Here is a 22408-nt window from a genome sequence, read left to right as displayed (position 1 = left end):
TTTCATTTACCAATAATCACTTACCACTTTAGCAGTTTGTAATTTTTTTTTTTTTTTTTTTTTTTTTTGTAAAATAGTTTGTATATTTAGCATTACATTTTTACAAAATGTTGATGTGGTTAACCTCTTATTGGTTTTCATCTAAACCCACCATTTATATTATTTTTTTCATTTATCAATAATCACTTACTACATTAGCAGTTTGTAAATTTTTTTGTAAAATAGTTTGTATCTCTAACATCATTCATTAGCAAGAGTAATGTTATAGTCACAAATTATTTTACAATGTTGATGTGATCAACCTATTATTGGTTTTCATCTAAACCAACCATTTATATCACTTTTTCATTTACCAATAATTACTTACAACCTTAGTAGTTTGTAAATTTTTTTTATAAAATAATTTGTATCTCTAGCATTATTCATTAGCAAGAGTAATTTTATATCCACAAATTATTTTACAACATTTTTATAAAATGTTGATGTGACCAACCTCTTATTAGTTTTTATCTAGTCCAACTATTTATATCACTTTTTCATTTACCAATAACCACTTATCACATTAGTAATTTGTAAAAAAATTTGTAAAATAGTTTATATCTCTAGCATTATTCATTCGCAAGAGTAAAGCTTGTAGCCTTTTATTGTGCCGTTGCTTTATTGTTCCATTAAAGTCAATTGTAACAATTTATTCATTAGATTGTGTCTAATAATATGGACCTTATATATATATATATATATATATATATATTCTATAATATTAACACAATATTGTATTAATTACTGGTCTTTTGAGCTGGGAAGGAAATCTTATTATAACAAGTAGAAGTAGTTAAACATCTTTGGCAATCTGAAACTTGTTTAAGCAGTATTAATTTTCACAATTTTCCCAATTATCTAGACACTTACACCATGCAATGTCATGTAGAACTGGACTTGTTAAATTGGGTCATGACTCTTCAGGATTGGATTAGGAGATGATACCTACTTTGCATGTGTAAACCAAACCTAGGGCATAGATTGGAAGCATTCTCCATTCTCAAAGTAATTGGAAGGAAGCAAACAACAGAAAATGAAACATAGTATAAATTACCAATTATCACAAAAACTTACTATGTTAATTTAATCATTTAACAATTATTATTCTAGATGATTGTATGAGATTCTAACACAAGTTCTTTTTTTCGGAGGCTATTGACCAGGACAGGTGTATAAAGCTTTAAAAAATCATATGTTTATGCATTAGGTTAATTAGCTGTATAGACTATAGAGATTGAAGAAATATCAATCAACTGTCTTTGGGCCGACAATGTATATTCTCTTCAAATATCTTATCGAACTCATTTTCTTTCTTTTCCTTGCAGTCTTGCATTTTTTTTCTTCACAAGCCACACAGCATTGCACCGCATATCTTTCTTGGATTAATAATAATATATGCTACTCTAACCGTGACCAAGATTTCCTTTTCCATGTGCTCTTATGCTTTCTTTGTCACTCGTTTAGTTTTTTTTTTTTTTTTTTTTGAACTTATACATATACAACATCTTATTGTCATTATTCTTGGTGAAAAAGAAGACCATGTTAGTTTTCACTTTCCGTTTGTGCAGTGCCATTGCCAACAAGGATGCACTGTCTAGGCAGGCAAGTTAAATGCATGCATCTTTATGGTTTTTTTTTATTTTTTTTTTATTTTATATATATATATATATATATATAAGAAAATTATTCCTTATGATTCTAATTGTCATGAAATTTAACCAGATCAATGAAAACATCAAATGAACGAGAGTTGGTACATTACGGTACAAATTATTCCTTGTTTAATTTTTTTAGTTATTCTTTCTAATAATTGAATGCTAAATATGTTTATTAATTAGTACTAATTATTCAAACATATAATTTATTTTTTCATTGTACAGTGTTCCATTAATTTACAATCACCCATTTTTTTTAAAAAATAATTTAAACTATAGGGTTTAATTTAGCTCAATTAGTAAAGTTTGTTGTACCAAATAAAGAATTTGAGTTCAAATCCCACCTACACAAAAAATAAAATAATTATTATATGGAGTAGACATCATAAGTTCAATCTTATTTTATCTTTAAAAAAAAAATAGAGATAACTTGAAGAATTTTAGAATTTGTTTACTTAACTAATTGGTTATTCCCAACCATTCCCAACTCCCAATTTTGTTACTATATAATTATAGCCTTAAGAAAGTCAAGGAAGAAATTGGGAATTTTATCATAACTTCTTAAGTTCATCAAAAATCAGTTAAAGCACGTATAAAAAATTACAGGGTATTTGGCAAACTATTTTTAATTTTTGTAGTTTCAAACTTCATTTGTAATAAAAATTAAAAATCCATTCAACTACTTTGCGGACAAAGTCAAAATCTCCTTTATTCCAAATCCTCAAATTTCATTGCAACCTAAGTATATCTTATAATTTCCTGACTATTCCCATTTTTGAGGTACGTAATAATGTTTACTAAAATAATAATAATAAGAACGTAATTTTATTACCAATAATTGTGGGACGGCAAACTTGTGGCCTTGTTTCTCGGGGAAAACTGACTTTGATACTTCGAAAGTCAAGAAAAATGCCTTCTTGACTATTAGTGTTAGTGCAGGTGCAGCCATGCCTGCGGTACTAGATTTGACTATCACATGGTCCTCTTGGTACAGTGAGGACTGAGGCAGTTTGCATGGTAATCTAATCTTCATCCATTGCATATGCTTTATGATAATAACGTTTTATTATTAAATCAAAATATCAATATATTTCTTTTAGTGTATGCACATTTATTTCCAAAACTCTTATTCAAACCTTAAAACACGTTATCAATTAAGTTAACTTCAAGTCTGCAACTCTCAGTATTGTATGGATAAAGTTTAGTTACAAAAATAGTTGTAACTTAAAACTACAACTTTACTTAATATCTTTTAAACATAGTTTAGTTACAAAATTGGTTATAACCTAAGGTTAAAATCTTATTCAATATTTTTTTTTATTAGAGGTGAATTTTGACAAATCCATCATTATATTACATTTTCTTCTTATATTCTCCATACTTGCAGAATTTCAAAAAAAATAAAAATCAATAACTATGTCATCAATAAATTATTTAAATTACAAGTTAAATTATTCATAAAATATAATCTTATAAATCTTATCGTAAATAATATCTAATTGACGTAATTAAAATTTGATATGTGAATTAAGAGCATAAAAAGCATGCAATTCAACAATTAGATTTTCTAAATATGTAGTAATGTTAATAATATTAAGTAAAGCTACAACCAATTTTGTAGCTAAATTTTGTTCATATCTTTTTATTAGAAGTAAATTTTGACATCTCCACCACTAGATTACATTTTATTTTTATATCTTCTACACTTGCAAAATTTCTAGAAAATTAAAAATCAATAACCATGTCATCAATAAATTGTTTAAATTGCAAGTTTTTGTAATTTAAAATTATGCATTAAATATAATTTTATAAATTATATAGTAAATAATATCAGATTGGCACAAAATTTGATATGTATTAAGAGCGTAAAGAACATGCAATCTAACGATTAGATTTTCAAAATATGTAATAATGTTAATGATATTGAGTAAGATTGTAACCTTAAGCTACAACAAATTTTGTAACTAAACTTTGTCTATATTGTATTATCAAATCCATTTATATCTGAAATTTGTTCAATAGATTGGCTAATCACCCAATAAAAACAGGAAATAAATAAAAGTGATAAACAAAATCATACATCATAAACCTTTTTATTTTATTTTTCTCTAAGGAATCAAGCAAAGAAATTTTATCATATTGTTGAAGGAAAAGGGGGCACAACCGCTCCTCTAGCCAGAATTTGCGTTTCCTGCAGGCCATGAATTGTGCTTATAACCAATAAGGTGAAGACCAAGGAAAATATAGAGAGGACATATCGTAAGCTTGTTTTTAGGGCATTTTTGTCTTGCGTGTTAGGTGGGGTCCTAATTAACCCACGGTTTCTTTAATTTCGTGTCTCATACTCTCATCTGATTTATTATTCTCTAGTGCTATATATCTACTAGACCTTTGGTTGCTATTGTTACTAGTGGTCATGTGACTACAATCAAGTTCATGAGTCATGATGATAATAATTAATGAGTGGTCTAATACCATCTTACAATGTTAAATAATTTAAAACCAAAACTGAAAAATGCTGTCAAAAGTACTCCCTGCTATCTGGCTTGATGCCATTCATGAAAAGGACAAATGCATAGAATTAAACTTACATGTTTATATATATATATATATATATATATATATATAGCTTCAATCCTTCAAAATCGGAAAAAATAAAATGGAGAAGAAAGGACACAGTCATGTACAATTATGTGAAACTATATCTTGTTATATTTTTTTTCCTCTAATTCACTGAAATGTTTGCGTTCTCTGTGTTAATCTAGTAGGTCCTAATAGTTAATATCCGTTCACATTGAAGCACATTAAAATATTTGCATTCTTTGTGTTGATCTAGTTGGTCTTAAAAGTTAAATATTAGTTCACACTGGAGCGTAATATCTATCCAGATTAATATTGATAAATTACCCCCCTTAAAAAGTGAACTAAAAATGTGGAATTTTTAACATTTTAAATCATAATTAGAGAGGAAACAGGGATTAAACTTTGTTCTAGTATCATGATAAATTATTGATTATCTCAAAAATTTAAATCGCTAAGAAATAGTGATTTTAGCTACTCAACCATAATTTTAGCTGATATTAGTGCAACCATGATTGTCGTTTCATATGTCTTTGATCTGCATGCATGTGCAATGTGATCGTATTGATCAAACTCACCAACTCTTGTTGTTATATGTTCTGGGTATGTATATATATACACTAGATTGTTCTGTATTATCATATGCTGCTAATTTCGTCGGAGAGAGAGAGAGAGATTCTAGTAGTAGTTATCTCTTAGCAGTATGACACAAATGCTTGTACTTTCAAAGTCGAATTATTAATTGTAAGCTTCTACATCAAGGAAATGTTTTTTTAAGTGTAGCCAAGAAAGTCAAATAATTCATCAATAAGTTAATACCTAAACATATGGACTGTTGTATTTGTATGAATGTATATGTTTGTGTATACTTTGAACACTTCTTATATTATCTTAAAATTGACAACAATTCTAAAATAGCAAGATATGCTTCTAGTAACATGTGCTTCTTCATTCTTTCTTTTTTCTTCTTTTTATTTTCTTTTTCTTTTTAGGATTTCAATTATTTTTCCCTTCAGTTGTACTAAATACTTATCACACTTTCCTGACTAATTCCGAATCTTCAAACTTATTGCACTCAGCATATAGATTTCAGAGGCGAATATTCACCATGTAGCTAGGAAAAAGACTTGTGACTTGTCTGTGTGACAATAGCGAATGATATGCACTATATGAGTGACACTTTCCTCATATCCTGGAAGATTTTAGGCCTATACACCCAATTATTTTTCTTACTAACCAAATGCTCTCTCTGGTTTGGGCAACTAGTCGAGCCACTTTCTTAGTGATATATTATCACATTGTCCACTTGGGGGACCAAATGCCCAAGTTGCATGGGGGGCTAGCTTGATTATTTCCTCAAAGTCATCGATATACTCTAAAATGGGGGGCAGCCATCTTTGATTATTTCCTCAATGAATTACTTTTTCATTTTTCAATAAAAAGTTTCCTAAAATGGATTGCTAATATATGCTCTAAAGGTACACGTTAGTAAATTTCTCTCTCTATATATATATGACTTGGGTTCAAGTTACACTTAGTGTAATTTTAAATAATGTTACATCATTCAATATTTTTTAATTGGATGTGAATATTGACAAATCCACTGTTAAATTACATTATCTTCGTATATTCTTCATACTTGCAAAATTTCGAGGTAATCAAAGATTAATAGTCATGTCATCAATCAATTGTTAAAATTCAAATTTTTATAGTTTAAAATAATGCATAAAAAATGAGTTTATAGATCAAATGGTAAATAGCATCCGATTGATATAAAAATTGGCATGCATGTTAAGAACATGTAGAGCATGTAATTCAATGGTTGGATTTTCAAAATATTAATTCAATAACAAGTTATTGGGTAATATAACATTTCTTAGAGTTACATCAGGTGTAACTTAAATCCAACCCTCTATATATATATATATATATATATATATATATATTGAATGAAAGATCAATGTGAGGCGTAGGAAACTATTTCACAATCTTTTAATTTGAAAGTGTCACATACAATTGATCGAAGAACGAATCTAATAAGATCAAAGTGACATTTATGTACTATATTTGATAGGACTTAAATTTGGTGGGATCATTTTTCTTTTGTGCTTTGATTATTTAGACAATTGCATTAAACGTTTGAAAGAACATATGGTCAGTTGGTCACATACTAGAGATATAATTCACTTATTTGAAATAAGTCCAATTATTTGTTAAAGTCACTTTTTATTTCACATTTAAGTCAATAAACTGGCAAACACACTATGTATCCCAATGGGATCAAAAGTATATCGAGAATTCTAGCCCATGCCTTTAGTATATCTCCTCTATCATCTCTAGCTACTACGCAATGGTTGCCTTCTCAATTTTTACAGCAGCAACTACATGCTCAAAAAAATTCTTGTGTCCATGACAATAACATGCTCATAAAAATTTTGTTCTAATTTAACCAATGTGGTTATTAGATTCACCTTGCCATCGTTGTGTATCACGTTGGTTCGATGGCTCCAAATGGCATCTAAAATTAATGATGCTAGTAGAGACCCCTGGCCCTTTCCAATAAGATCCCTTGGGACCAGTGGCTCTAGAACCGCTTATAATAATAGCCTCGGTACAAGTTAATCCTAAGTTATCAATTCGAATATTCCATCTACTCCAAACTATGGCTCTAGCAAATTGCTTACCCAACTGATTGTATTTTAACCATTCTGCTATAATGTCATTTATTTGATTGGATCTAGAAAAATTATTGTTCCAATGGTTGCAATTTGCAAATTAAGCAATCAGAACTTAGAAAATGTATGTTCCCAATGAAATAAAAAATAAAAAATTTTAAGGGAACAATTACCTAGCTTCAATGGTTAAAAGAAAACACACTTTAAGCCAAGTTTAATTTCTTCCCTCACTTCTAAACTTCAATTTGATTTAATAGAACTTGGAGCTAAATTTTGCCCTTAAAATATATCGTCCTTAATGATTGCTGCGTGGCACGAGAAATATGCACTTACATACTATAAACTATAACATTTAATTTAACTTATCATAAGTTGTAATCTTACTTTTGCAGCTTTTTATAAACACAACGTACCTCCAAATTTTACATTTTGCTTACTCCGAGTGTCACGCCCTTATTCTTCTAAAATAATCAAAAAAGAGATCATGACCTTAGCTTAGAGAAGTTTCACCAAGCAATCTTCAGAAATCTCATCCAATCAACGCAGAGAAAAATATTGCCAAAAAACGCCGCAAAAACAAGTTGTGGTAATCTTAATCCTGGTTTTTGGGATAGATGAGATGACAAGCGTGCCCATCAGTCTTGAAAATGTTCGCTTAATTTGGTACAACCAAAATGCACGCACTCACGGAAAGAAAAAAGATCCTCTTTCTCTACAATCAAAATCCCCGTGCTTGCTTAAAGGGTTTTTTTTTTTTTTTTTTTTTTTTTTTTTACGGGATTACATATATATTGATACTTAGAGATTTAAATCCTAAATATGAAATTAATCATAAAAAAAAAAGGAAAAACTACATATTCGGTCTCTATCTTTTATATTATATTTCAGTTTGGTTCATAATTTTTCAATTATGTTAATTTGGTCTCTAACCTTTAAGTATCATGTTAATTTAATTCCTACTATTATCTCTTTGATGAAAATTGTTGATGTGGCTAATGACTAAAATAAAAAATTAATTTCTGTTGATATGACAATAAACTAATTTTTTTATTTTAGCCATTTTTCATGTCAGTGATTTTCATCCAAGAGATAACGATAGGGATTAAGGGTCCGTTTGGGTACCGTTTATTTTACTAAAAACTGAAAATTGAAAACGAAAACACTGTAACAAAATAGTTTTTAAATGTGTGAATAGTGCCTTGAAATTCATTTTTAATGAAAGTTTTGGTGAAAAAAGAGGGTTGTGAGTTTTGTGAATAGGGCACAAGACCCACTGTAGCAAAATAGTTTTTAAATATGTGAATAGTGCCGTGGAATTCATTTCTAATGAAAGTTTTGGTGAAAAAAGAGATTTGTGGGTTCTGTGAATAGTGCATGAGACCCACTGGAAAGTACTAAAACACTCTTCTCAATGAAAAAAAGCTTGAAACGCTGGAAAATGCAAACTCACTCAATATAATCAATATCTAAACGAGTACTAAATTGACACAACACTGAAAGGTTAAAGATTAAATTAACACAATTGAAAAATTAGAGATAAATTAAAATATGGTGTAAAGGATAGGGACCAAATATGTAGTTTATCCCAAAGAATATATATATATATATATATATATTATTCATGCATTTATTATATGTTATTTAAGTAAAACCAATCATATTTATTATCAAATCAGTTTGTAAGGGTTATTATTATTATTAAAACTGCCACATCACTCACTAACTAAATAAAATGTGGAGATTAAAATCCACAATCACTTGCCGATGTATATTTAAAATAATGGGAGATGTCCAGTTAAAAAAGTACTAGAAGTAAGCTAAACCTTTTTTTTTTACTAATAATAATTGTAATTTTTTTAAGTAATGCTACATGCACATGTTCAACATTTTTTATAATTTTTTCACAACTAGATAGAGTAGTAACTTGTTTTTGATTTTCACATGTCCTACTATTAACACAATTTTGTTTTCTGCCATTAATATTTTACCATCTCACTAATTGTAAGAAAAAATTGTGAAAAAATTGCATATACAGATGTATTGTTTTCTTTTTCCTTAATCAAAATAATATGTTCTTGTTAAGAACTGCTAACACCAATATAGGAATACTAAATACAATTTAGTTATGAGTTGTAAACCCCACTTTTTTATAGTAAAAATATAATTTTGATTATAAATACGATCGAATTTTAGTTGTAAACCACGCTTTTTTATAGGAATAATGATTGCTTTTTATCTTTTGGTCAAGATATCAGTTAATTTTTTGTGTATGCAAAGTTCGAACTCCAAATATATTAATCGATGATCAAATATTTTAATAGTTAAACTAGCTGAAATTCACAAATTATCAACTCAAAGAAAATTAATAAGACTACATGACATTTTCTTCTTGTTGTATGTATAAAATAGAAATATAATTTTGTTTATAAATACGATAGAATTTTAATTTATGAAGTTCACCATATAATTATTCGATCAAGATATTAATTGATTTTTAGTATAAGAGAAATTTAAACCACAAATCTCTTATTAGATGATAAAATATTATACTAGTTGAACTAATTAGAATCCACAAAATATACTTAATTATTAACTTAAAGAAAATTAATAAAACTATTTGACCTTTTCTTCTGTATGCATGTGTGTATATATATATATATATATGTGTGTGTGTGTGTAATAAGGCCTATTCGAAAAAAAAAATTAAGAACAAAGATAAATTCACATGATAATACATACATTTAAAAAAAAAAAAATACACCATACAAAATTACAAATTAACATTCCTTTTCCACATTACAATTTCCTAATCTTACATATCACAACATTAACATAACTTTTCCCTTTTTTTTCTTTTTTTTTTTTTACTTTTCTTTTCTTTCGTTTACTCTTTCAACTTTGCCTAGCTATTTTTCATACCCATTCATATTCTGAGAAGAAAAATACTAAGGTCAGGCCCTCCATTCCCATCTGGGTTCATCATGTAAAACGCCTCCGAGTCACGACTCCCCACCACTCTCTCGAACCTCGCTCTCATGTACAGCAACTCCCCTTCCGATCCGCCGCTCTTCTTCGCGTCCTCCACCACCGGAATCACTCCGGCGCCGACCGACACGCTCTGCACGGTGCTCAACACGTGCCAGTCGAACTCCCCGCACGCGCGCGACACCGCGTACCCGCACTTCCTCCCATTACAGTACATCGTCCACGTTGGTTCTTGGAAGAGCTTCCTGTTAACGGTAACATTAACTTTGTCACACTCCAGGGCAATGCGGACGAGACCGGAGGACATTTCTTTGACTAGAGAAGAGGTTGACATGGCGAGCTCGAGGAGGAGAAGGGGTTCAGAGCGAGGGTCGAGCTGGACAGCGAAGGTGACATGGCCTCGGCGAAGGCCGAAGAGGGTTCCGGTGACTTTTCTGCCTGAGGAAGGGTTGAAGGACAGGTTTGTAGGGAAAGAAAGCCATTTGCAAGAAGGGAGGACGGAAGGGAAGGAAAAGAAGTTGAGGAGAGAGCGAAGGAAGGAAGAGAGGGTTTTGGTTTTTGTGGTGGAAGAGAGGGAATTGTTAACTAGTGGGGAATAGGGTTTTGGGATTAAGAGGTTTTGAGAAATGTTGGTGGTGATGTTGTCGTCAGAGATGGAGCGAGTGTGGCCTGAATTTGAAGGGAGGATTCTTCTGGTGCTTCTGGCTGTGCTTGTGGTTCTTTGGAGAGTGAGTTCTTGCTGTTTCATGGTAGAGAAAGGAAGGAGAGAGAGATGGGTTTGGTTGTGTTTTGAGTGTATAGCACAATGGAAGTGGAAAAGGTTGATTGTATTATGGAGAAAGAAAGTGGGTTGTATTGAGGTGTGTGTTGTGCTGATAAACACAAAGGAAATGAAAACTTTGATTGAATTATGCTGTAGAAGTGGGAGCTTTATGTACTAATACGAACTTATGGTGGGAAGAGAGAGAGAGAGAAAGAGATGGATTTGTTAGTGTTGTGCCTTCAAAGCACAAAGGAAGTGCAAACTCTTGATTTGGAAAGAAGGGGGGAGGAGATGGGTTTGGTGGTGTTTTGCTTGTAAAGCACAATGGAAGTGAAAAATGTTTACTTGGAGAAAGAGAGAGAGAGAGAAGTGGGTTTGGTGGCGTTTCGCTTGTAAAGCACAATGGAAGTGAAAAATCTTGATTGAATTATGGAAAGAATGGATTTTGTTGAGGCGTGTTATGTTTCCAAACACTGAGGATATGAAAACTTTGATCAAATTATGCTCAGAGAAAGTAATTTTGGTTTGCTATTATGCCTCTAAAGCACAAATTAGGAAGTGAAAAATCTTGACTTGGAGAGAGAGGAGAGAAAGAAGTTTTTGTGTTGAGTAATATGCTTCCAAACACAAAGGAAATGGAAACTTTGATTGAACAATGCCGTGTGAGCGAGGGAGAGAGGGGTTTGTGGGGTGCGAGAGGAGAGAATAAAGAGGCCGACAAGGTGATTATAATGTTGGGAGGTGGCCAAAATAAAGGGAGACTATGGAGGCTTGTGGTGATGATGATAATTTGCTAGACAATTTATATTGTGCTTTGGGGAGACTTTAATAGGTCCTACAAAACCCACCAATATATGCTCACTATTGCGTTCACCACACTACTCTTGCATCTCCACCATCCATTTTGTGGGTCCACTTTAAACATTAGCATATAGCAATTTCATTGGTCAATGCCCAAAACCAGAGTCTCCGATCTTATCAATCTCATCCCATCCCAAGCTCCTTTCTTCACAACTTTTCCATCATATATTATTATATCAATTGGAGCATTCGAGGGTTACGATTCACTTCATCATCACACATGATATTTGGAAAGTATAATTTTATTAATAGTTAATTATTATTGCACGCGCTGAGTTATACATTCAAGTTAAAATCCTGTATTCAAAATATAATTTCAATTACATGACTCCTATATGTATAATGGGTAATTATCACAGCTTTTTGTTAATATCACAATGATCTTTTTAATTTGTTGATAGAAAGTAATATCACAATGATCTGTTCTTGATCGCATGGTAAGATTTCTTGGTCATATTATATATTTTATGATTCCGTATTGACCGTTAGATTAGATATCATAAAGAATATTGAAGTGGTTGCACACATGATGCAGAAGCAATAAGTAATTTATTCGGAAGGGGTATTTTCCTTACAGGCTTTTAAACAAACAAAAGTCACCAAACAACTTAACCCTGCGGCTTGATTACGATTTTCTTAAGCTCAAATGGTAATTTGATAATGAACTTCATAAAATTTTAAAGTTTTATTATTGAATAAATATATACTGGTTTAGATCTTGTTGCGTAATTAATATTTTAAATGAAAATCAAAATAACAAAATATCAATTGGCAAAAAATTTTACCAAATTGAGATAACTAGAACTCATAAGTCAATTCAAATTTTAGTATTAATAACATAAATTATTAATTTAATCATGAATGATAAAAAATTTAATAACTTTCACAATGAAGTTAATGATTTATCCTAAAAATTATAAAAAGATCTAAATTTCTTAACTGCTCATATAACTAATGTGCTTTGACAATCATATGCATGTACTCGGCTTTGCGCTAAGTCCAAAACTCCCAATTGGGAGTTAGGGACAAGTTAGCTCATTGGTGAAGAAAGTTTGCCCTTACGAAAGGGCAGAATCTTCTAAAATAATTTCTCTCGTCTTTTTCCAATATTGCCTATCGTCACTCACATCAAGGGTTCTTATTATATGAAGTTTGCCAACATGATGGATGGATAAATAGTCAAATACCTACCATGGTAGTCCTACGTCATTGTTAGTGTAAAAAGATTGTCCTTAAGCCTCACATGCTATTGGACTATTTTGTGATTTCTTTAAGCAAAATTTATGCCTTCTTTGAGTAAAATTGATGCTAATTTTTTAGTGGGATGAAACTCATAAAATACCACTTCTTCCAAAAGGTACTTATAGAAAATTTTGAATTTAATCATTTATTCATAATTTTATTACTCTCTTTTACTTATGAGTCCAAACTTCTTTTTAGTAAGTCAAGCTTAACCGGCTTTTGTTTTGTTTGTTAAAAAAATAAAATAAAATAAAATAAGAGGTAGAATTGAGACATGTTTGAACTTATTTTCACATGCTATGATATCGAGACAAATTATCAATTCTTCCAAAAACTTAAACTTTTAGAAAATAATTACTTAACCATAATTCTAATATAAAAAAAATATGATCCATAATTTTATACTAAAACGGGAAGAAAGAGACACCAATGATTATGTGACAAACCCTTAAGAGTTGTATTTACCGGAGTTGTATTCTCCGACCAGCTAATCAATTTGTTTGAACTTATGCTAGAAATCTTTAGATCATAAATGAAAAGGCATCATAGACCCTCAACTTGAACCAACATTTTAGAAGCACAATAATAAAGAGAAAAAGGGTTTTTAATTGGTAAAAGTGCAATATCACGTGAAATAATTTTAGACTAATCTAATTCTAAACTTGCTCAGATTTCAAGTCCAAGATCTTTAGTAAAAAAAAATTAGCATAAATCCTCATCCAAAATATTCTTATGTATGTCTACAATATGATCAAATCTTTGACGGAAAAAATTTTTTAATTTTTTTTTTTTAGTGTTTTTTTTTTAGAGTTTTATAACTTATCATCAAATTATTGAAATTAAGACACAAATTAATTTTTTGTGTAGACAAAAATTGAATATCAAATCTCTTATTCAACTATCAGAAACTTTATCTATTTAGCTAACTAAAACCACAAAACCTTGAATTGTTAAAGCTGCATTCATGTTTACCAACTTGTAATCCACTTCGAAATAAAATTACAATGACATATATGAAGATTCAAAATGCACCAATAAATAAATAAATAATGTTGATATAGCTTGGCAGCCAAAAGGTGCGTGAGGAGACCATCCTTTCAAGTGGGGATATGAGAGGTGACACGAGGGTGACGAGCATGATGATGAAGGTCAATACAAAATTATGTTTTGTGTGAGAGTGAGAGGCCACTTTGTCCCCATCTATTTGGAAAGCCAAACAATACTTTATTTTTTTTAATCTCTATGCCTTTTTATAATTAATCATCATTACGATTTAAATTAATATCAATTTTGGGCGGTTCCGAACTAGGCATGCTTTGTCCCATGACCAATCATATTTTGGTAGCCTAACCATTTTGAGTTCTGAAAATTCATCATACACTGTGCCACGTGGGCAAAGTAGGCACCATTAGCAATCAGCAAGGTTTTTTTTTTTCCCTTTCATTTTCATGTGTCTAATATATGTATACCATACTTTATATAAGTAAGATATATTTTGTTTATGATGGGGATAGAATTTTTTTCTATGTAATTAATGTAGAATGTGACTACTAGATGAAATAACTATTCACACATATTTTAATCTGCACATGTGACATGATCTATTAAATCTTTTGAACAATATATATAATTATTAAAGAAATTAATCATCTAATACATTAAAGTACACAAATAGTCTCTCTCTCAAAAAAAAAAGTACACAAATAATCATTTGAATAATCCTATATTAATGAGTTAAAATAATCTTTCCTTAAATTAATTTTTTTTTAAATGCTGTCCTTTAATTATCGAAAGCAAAGAAAAGATGAATCCTATTTATGTTGAAATGAATAAATGTCTATTGCACCTACAATTGGTTTGTGTTTTATTAAGAACATCTCTATCAAAGGGTCCTTCCTCTTCCAGTAGCTCTGAACCAGTCCAATTGGGAATCTTTTAAATTTTTGTGGAGGATCTCTAGTAACATATTTGTTCCCAAAAAAAGTCATTGTTGGTATAATACTCTTAAATTAGAAATTAAGATGTAACATTATGTTGGAGGCAAATAGCTATAGAAGTATATCCAAATTCCTGACTAGAGAATGCAGAGAACTTTGAATACTGTCAATACAAATGGCTGAAACTGCATATCTCAGTGATATGGCAGGTTTGCTGGCTTGAGTGTCATTTTTACATGGGAAATGTACATTGAAAATATCATTGAGCAATTAAGCTGCATCTTGTTTAGAAACACAACTATTGACATGATCTATAATAATGGTACGTAATAAAAATGACACCAATGGTGAACGAATGTGATAATGATTTTAATCTCATCACAATTTACTATGCTAGGACACAATTTTATTCACAGCATTTTTCAATTAGACATAGCAAAGACATCAAAGAATAATATAGAAGCTGTTAAGCAAATGTAGGCAACTTCATAGAAAATTAGTGCATGCATATCAAGTTATATTACAATAAGTCCTGTAAATTAATTTTCATATTCTTTTCCTTTAGGGAAGAAAATCATCCTATTCAATTGAGATGAGTTGTGCTCAGATGATTTACAAATGAATTCTGATCACTTTCTTAGAGATGGAGAATTGGAGATACAAAAAGAAGGTGGTTTTGTTTACACCTCTTATAATCTTCCTTGTTTGACCACTTATTAAATAGATATACATAATACTAAAAGGGGCTTCTTTTACATAAGTATTGTTTCAGCACAAAGGTGGAAAGAGCTTTATCATTTTTCATATCAAAATTCAAGGCATTTAAAAAATATATATATATTAATCTTTCAGTTTCCCACATTATATTAGGGGAATCTGCATTTTGCATTACCACCCTAGCGCATCAAATGAACTGAAAATTTTGTTGAAATGCCTTATTAGCCTTAGCATTTACAGAAATCTAAAACACCTCAATTTAGTTCAAGACATCTACCACTATATGTCAAAGAAGAAAATTAACTATTTTATAGCTGAAACTAACTAGATAAAACTTTTAACTGCAAGACAGTAACTTCTTAACAAATATATCACCCCGAGGCCACTTGACTCCCTGAGTCATTGCATGTGTGATCAATCTTTTGTGATTTTCTCTTGCGACGAACTTCTGTGGACAATCTGAGAAACAAATGTCAAAGAAAAATAAGTAAAGATCAAAGAGTCAGAACCAATTTTACATTGAATTTTGATTAAAAATATTTCTAGATTTGATTAAAGCTGTTAATATTTATTAGACTTGACATTCTAGGTGACTTGCAGCAATATTCTTTTTTCAATCAAGTCACGTTGCAGTTTTTCTACATAGCTCACTAACATGAGTCTGGTGGAAGTGTCAGTACCAACAAGTTGAGAACAAAGCGGATATATGAAACTTTTCCCATTTTCTTGACAATTTTTATATTAGGATAAAACTTACCTAAATCCTTACTTCATATCCAAGAAAATAAGAAAACATTGGACAAACAATTGAAAAGAGACATCTGAGAATGCTAGGAATAACTAAACTCAAGCAAAATTGAGGCATACCCCAAATGCAAAGAAGTGTCTGAATGTTCATTTTCCTCAGATGCAGAGGTAGAAACAGCTTTTGAACCTGAGAGTAAAAACTTCTTCTCCAAAGGGTTGAATTCGAGGAAAGGTGATTTGCAGGTTCGCCGTATTTCATCAAGCTGTTTATGATTTGAACAAGAAAAATTAAGGCAACAGATTTTTGTTGTGTGCAAAAATAATTGTATAGAAGAAATGGTTTTGATTTCACCTGTTTGTGTAGAGCCTCATTCTCTAGCAGGGCCTTTTGTTCCTGAAGGTAAATAAAGCCAAAAAGAAGATAAAAGACATACCAAAGTTATTTATTTGGAAATGGAATGGTAATCCAATGAAGCATGCTCATTGGGTTCTTCACTACTATTTTCATTAGCCTGAGTTAGTTTCTTGCTTTCTATGATAATACAACCATGGAAACTTCAGCAGAAGATATCATTTAATTACTAATTCCCTAGTAAATGCTATGCGCCCCCCCCCCCCCCACCTCAAAAATAACATATGAATTCTTTAACAAAATTTCAAGTTTCCAACTTTGGTCAAATTATTTCAAACCAGAATTCTTTTATGTGATTTCAGTTGAGCCTATATGTTCACCATCACCACATGGGAGCAAACTTTAAGTGTGCTTAGGTGGAACCAATACAGAAGCTATACTAACTACTATTCCAAAATCCCAATTGAGTTCTCAAACACCAAAAGAATGATTTTAAATAATAAATCTCCAGATTGATATATGAAATATAACCAAAAAAAAAATCTTATAAAGAGGATATAATTTTTTTTTTTTTTTTTTTTTTTTACTTTTTCATACCAAAGGGAAACATTCAAAAGCACCCTCTTTTTGGGCCTTTGCTGGTTGGACCATGTAGCATTAGTGACCTACCAAGTTAATAGGTGAAAACTTTCTGTTTTATAACTCAAAGGGTCAATCATAAACAACCTTTTGCAGAAAGAAATACTTTCTAACTGTTGAGACCCTTTTTTTTATAGATCCTAATCAAAATGCTGTTCATAAAAGCAACCAGAAGAAGAAGAAAGATAAAGAGAATACTTAGTTTACCTGTATTTTGGACTTCTTAAGTTGCTCCAAAAGAACTTCCTCCTGCAATATTAAATTTTAAATTAAGACTTGTAGAAGAAGCCACATAATCACCAAGCTTTATTAAATTTAAAAACGGCTGCCATTTTGCTAATAATTGAGGGACTAATTACAATTTGGGTGGTTGCCCATATGAAAGAAAGTAGATCTTCTATTGGTAGAAATTTCCACAGTTTTGGTCTCTGAAACTTCCGGTTTTCACTTTCTTGCCCAAACAAAAAAGTTTTGGCCAAGCTGTTAGAAAATTTTAGTTTTTACTACTGTAACGTTTGGACTGAAAATAAGAAAGAAAAGAGAAGGATTAACTTTTTTCCTGAAATCCAAATCTTCCATTAAGAGTAATATGACCCACAAAAACCAAGTTTGTTCGACAATTTGCAGATTAAAGTAATATTATCAATTTGGTTGCTTTCTTTTTTTTTTTTTGGTAAACTGGATATTGCATTCAACTAAGACGAAAGAACATCAGATACAGGACAAAGCCTGATCTTAGATAACCCATACAAGTCTGCCATGTAAGCATAAGCCTTTTTACCATGAAAAGAAAACCTTTAATTATCACAGCAGCATTAGCCTTGGTCTAACATAAAAGAACATAAACATTTGTGTCAACCATATAAGAAACAGTTACAGTTTCATTTTGAACATCCATACAGCAAAAGTGGAAAAGGTATGTGTGTGTGTGTGTGTGTGTACAGAGATGCAAATATCTATTGAGTACCTTCTTGTCCTTCACAGCTAATATCCCTTCACTCATCTGATCCTCTAGGATCTGCAGCTCTTTCAAGCTCAAGTCCTCCAGGTCCTTACCCAGCATTCGCCTTTAAAATCAGAGTACATAAGAATAGGAATTAAAGTAAAGAATAAATACAAGAGGATAGTTCACAAGGAACTTTATTAGACACTCATAATACAAAAGAACTTTATTGGTTTGGTCCCCTCAATCCGTGCAAATAACCAATTCAACCAATTCTGAGGAATTGGTAAAAATGTGTGTGGGTATGTGTGTATTTCTTTTCTTTTCTTTCTTTCTGTTTTTTTCCTATAGCTGTTTGAGCAATTCCATTAATGGCCAAGGTGTTTGATAATTTTAGTAGGTGGAAAAAGGAAACAATAATCAAAATGACTTACAAGTATGCCACACGTAGCTTTGCCAATTCATTCTTCAATGCATTCACATCATCTGGCGCCTGCTGTTTAATTAACAGAACAATGTATACATGTGAATATAATCAAGTCCATGGAATAAACATATCATAGAACTTAACCAAATGTAACAACTACAATGTAACAAACCTCTACTGCAAGGTCATCTGAAGAATGTTGTGGATAATCCATTTCCAAGCCCCTGCTGTATCTTGACAGGGTGTGTTCCATGCTGCATGAATGAGAAAAAGGGCAATCATAAGAAATATTTATCACGTATATTATATAATTCATTTTGATAGAATTAGTCCTACACTATGTAATGAACCAGAACCTGCTAAGCTCTAAGGTAAATAAATGGGAAGGGATGGGGAAATTAAAGAGAATGAAAGGGAAATTGACTGAATCAAGGTACCCACTCTTCAGGAAGAAGATAAAAAGAGAAGAGAATTTGAAAGAAGAAGTAAAAAAATAAATTCTTTTTTCTTCAATAATTAAATTGCCTTGACTTACAAGTATTGATACAAGTCATGAACAAATCCAAATAACCTACTAACTAATTCAGTTGCAATTTTGCAACTAATTTAATGCTTTTCTTGCAATCTTGCAACTATTTTACTAAATGTTACATTTGTAGTATTTACTAACTCACACTCAGTTGGGTTCATTACACACCTGTGGTGCATGTGGCTGTGAGATAACAATATAAATTGTAGTGAATAATATGAATGGGTAACTATGGTCAACACCAAAATCTTAAGGGAGAAGACACTTTGAGAAAAAGTATCATATGTATCAAGCATATGTAATGCTCCCCTCGAATGGGGTAGAGCCTACAAGTATATGACTCACCCTATTGTGAGAGGGGCATTACATATGCCTGACATACCAAATACCTTACTAATTTGTATAAATACTTTGTGAAATCTTTAAGCCACCCCCTAACCCTTTGATTAAGGGCTCAAACATATCATATATCGTTGAAATTTCAAGGCAGAAGAGACCCCATTCTTTGATGAAAATCATGATTTTTTTTCTTTTTCTTTTTTTTAATGAGCATGATACTCTTTTATACATCAGTAAGTCTAGGGGCATAATCTTTTTCATAATTGCGAACATGATTTATTGTAATTTTTTTTTAATAAATTAAGCTTCCAATATCATTTATAAAAATATATTATAATAATAATTTTTCCTCTTAAAACCGAAGTTAATCATCCTAATAATCTTTTACCAAAATCTTAGTAATCTTATTTTGACATCTATTTAACTCTCATTATTAATGGAGCCCTAAGTTTACAGGGGCTAGCCCACATAATCAAAAGACAACCTAAACCTAAACTTGGTCTCTGGGCCTACTTGGGCCTATTCACTACCATGACCCAAAAAAAAAACCCATAAAAATAATTATAGAAACTCATATCTGCTAATCCTAATGAATATCCTCTTACTAAAACAGAAGATAATTGTGTAATAAATAAATTAAAATTACCATCTTTTTACTAAAAGAGGGATTCTTTTTGATAAGTTCTAAAAGAGGGTATCTACTTTTTCCTAAAGACCCTCTCTTATATGTGATATTTAGGCATGGGAAAATGAGTTGTGAAAGCAAAGACATTGTAGACACAAAAATAGGTTTCTTTTTATGAAATTTCTTATTTTATCAAACTAAGTTCTGCACTTAAATCAGCTATTTTGAAAATATTTTCATACCAGACATTGCTACTTTTAGATTTTCCCATTAATTAATTTTTATTTTCAGTAATAATATACCAAGGAACAACCTGTCAGTTACATTTTATTTTAGTAATTTTCTAATATATTCAGTTTTAGTCGCATGTCAAAAAGGTAAAGTTTTTTTTTTTTTTTTTTTTTTTTTTTTTGTGGGCTAGAGAGTAAAAGGTCAACTAGGTCAAATCAGAGACTCCTTTCTTTATAAGTTATTGACTTGTGCCGTAAGATTGCCGGCGACAGAAAAGACTCATCCAATGTTGCCTGGCATTGATTCATGGACTCAAATTAAAAAAAAAAAAAAAAAAAAAAACACAATCTTTGATCATGTTTTACAATTCCTCTCATCGTTAAAAAGTCAAAAACTTTAATCCGGACTAAAACCCGAAATTCTTAAATTTAAGCAACCACACTATCGGTTTATGGGGTTTTAACGTGTTTCATGGAAATTTTAAATATCAGCCTCGAGAAACAATAACAATTAAACTTTAATCTAAAAAAAAAATTAAAAATTGTTGAAATATTGGAAAAAGAAAAATAAAGATTGAAAAGCCAAACAGGAAGAAAATATACAATTATTCATCAAAAACAAAAGAAAGAAAGAACACGTACGTACCTAGTGTTGGAAAATTCATAGAGTTTCCCTGTGCTAGAGAAAATTATGACTGCAACCTCAGCATCACATAAAACCGAGAGTTCTTTGGCCTTCTTGAGCAACCCACTTCGCCGTTTTGAAAACGTGACCTGACGGCTGTTCAGATTTTCTATCTTCTTTATCTCAATTTTCCCTCTACCCATTATGTTTCTCTTTGAGATTTTTGTTTTTTCCTGACCTCCAAACACTGAAACAACCAGATATGATTTGAGAGAACAGAATGAAAAGAAGACTATATATATAATAAAACTGTGTTATTCGAATAGAGTGGGATTCTTGGGCAGGTCTAACGAAGGAAAGTGTGACCAAAATTAGAATACAAAATAGAAAGGTGACAGATGGTATACTATATGGGGCAAATATCCAAAAATGGAATTGCCTATTACTTGAAGAGTGGGTTTTTCCCACTTTTGGAACTTTTTCTTTAGAAAGTGTTTGGGGTATAATGAAGTCTAATCAAATAGGGTCTCTTTTGTGATTAGGATTATTCACTAATAACTGTAATTGTCCATTAAAAAAAATACTACTTTTTTTTAGAAGAAAAAAAAAAAAAAAACTACTTGAAAGTTATTTTCATCCTTGTTATTATTATTAGAAACTTCTTTTTTAAACTTTAATTTATAGGTTTAAAAAATTAAACCTCGTGGGTTTTAGTTAGCTCAATTAGTAAAGTATCTAATTCTAAAATAGTAAGAGATAACTACTATACTAAAAATCAATTAGTGTTTTGACTCAAAAAAAAAAAAAAAAAACCACTATCATATAGCAAACCCTATAAATCTAAAATTATATCATAGCTATAAAAATTAACAAACAAACAAACTAAACTCTGTAATTTTGAAAGTAATAAATTTAGTAATAAGATTTCAAAAGTAACAAATTAAAACTCAGTCTATTTAAGTGCTATTGCGTTGTACTTGTAGTTAATGTAGATTGAGGTTTAATTTTTATCATTTCAAAAACTTAAAATTCTAAACTTTAATTTGTTACTTTATACTTCAAAATTATAAGATTTATTTATTTTAACTTATAAAAAAATTCATTTTTTTTTTAATTATTGTCATTGTTGGTGTGTTGACACTTTGAACTTGTTATGAAAATTTTGTAAGATTTTGTTGTGTCTTAAAAAAGAATCTTTAAAAGTTTGATTTTTTTAATGAAATTTTGTTTTGAACCTTATTTTATAGGTTTAACAAATTAAACTCTTAACTTTAAAAATAATAATTTCAATAATTAGATTTTAAAAGTAACTGTAAGGACTCAATTTGTAACGATCCCAAACCGGTCTTGGGTTCGTACGTTAAAAATGCCCAAACAATAAAATTTGTATAGCGTGGGTGTTCAAGAACTAGATTAACTTCTTTAAAAGTAAAAAGATTCAACCTCACGTTTATAGATAGATTAGAGCCGATATAACAATCTATTTTTCTTTGAAACA

At 30.5% G+C, this 22408-nt stretch overlaps 2 protein-coding genes across 3 annotated transcripts; both read right to left on the bottom strand.

Annotated features, from left to right (window-relative positions):
• Positions 1 to 9705: 9705 nt before the first annotated feature.
• LOC126693746 (protein MIZU-KUSSEI 1) lies at positions 9706 to 11499 on the bottom strand. The gene has a single exon (XM_050389868.1). It carries the CDS (start codon positions 10680 to 10682, stop codon positions 9873 to 9875), a length of 810 nt encoding a protein of 269 aa, XP_050245825.1. The 5' UTR covers positions 10683 to 11499; the 3' UTR covers positions 9706 to 9872.
• A 4050-nt stretch (positions 11500 to 15549) lies between these two features.
• On the bottom strand, positions 15550 to 21258 carry LOC126690940 (agamous-like MADS-box protein AGL18). 2 transcript variants are annotated; one of them, XM_050386041.1, is made up of 8 exons: positions 20932 to 21258; positions 18735 to 18816; positions 18570 to 18628; positions 18160 to 18259; positions 17400 to 17441; positions 16554 to 16595; positions 16322 to 16464; positions 15550 to 15913 (listed from the first exon to the last, which is right to left on the bottom strand). In XM_050386041.1, exons 1-8 carry the CDS (start codon positions 21111 to 21113, stop codon positions 15826 to 15828), a joined length of 738 nt encoding a protein of 245 aa, XP_050241998.1. In that variant the 5' UTR covers positions 21114 to 21258; the 3' UTR covers positions 15550 to 15825. The 2 variants fall into 2 exon arrangements, with proteins under 2 accessions (XP_050241998.1, XP_050241997.1); XM_050386040.1 differs by having other exon boundaries at positions 18570 to 18631; positions 20932 to 21256.
• Positions 21259 to 22408: the final 1150 nt, after the last annotated feature.

Source organism: Quercus robur, chromosome 7, assembly GCF_932294415.1.
Source record: "Quercus robur chromosome 7, dhQueRobu3.1, whole genome shotgun sequence".
Lineage (NCBI taxonomy): Eukaryota > Viridiplantae > Streptophyta > Magnoliopsida > Fagales > Fagaceae > Quercus > Quercus robur.
The sequence above is the reverse complement of the archived record's forward strand: the minus strand, read 5'-3'. Positions and strand labels throughout refer to the sequence as shown.

Coding starts and splice junctions, on each gene's coding strand:
- LOC126693746 (XM_050389868.1), bottom strand. CDS start 10,682: ATGAAACAGCAAGAACTCACTCTCCAAAGAACCACAAGCACAGCCAGA.
- LOC126690940 (XM_050386040.1), bottom strand. CDS start 21,113: ATGGGTAGAGGGAAAATTGAGATAAAGAAGATAGAAAATCTGAACAGC. Junction 18,632..18,734: donor CAGATGACCTTGCAGTAGAG/GTTTGTTACATT, acceptor TTAATTAAACAG/CAGGCGCCAGATGATGTGAA. Junction 15,914..16,321: donor GACACTTCTTTGCATTTGGG/GTATGCCTCAAT, acceptor TTTGTTTCTCAG/ATTGTCCACAGAAGTTCGTC.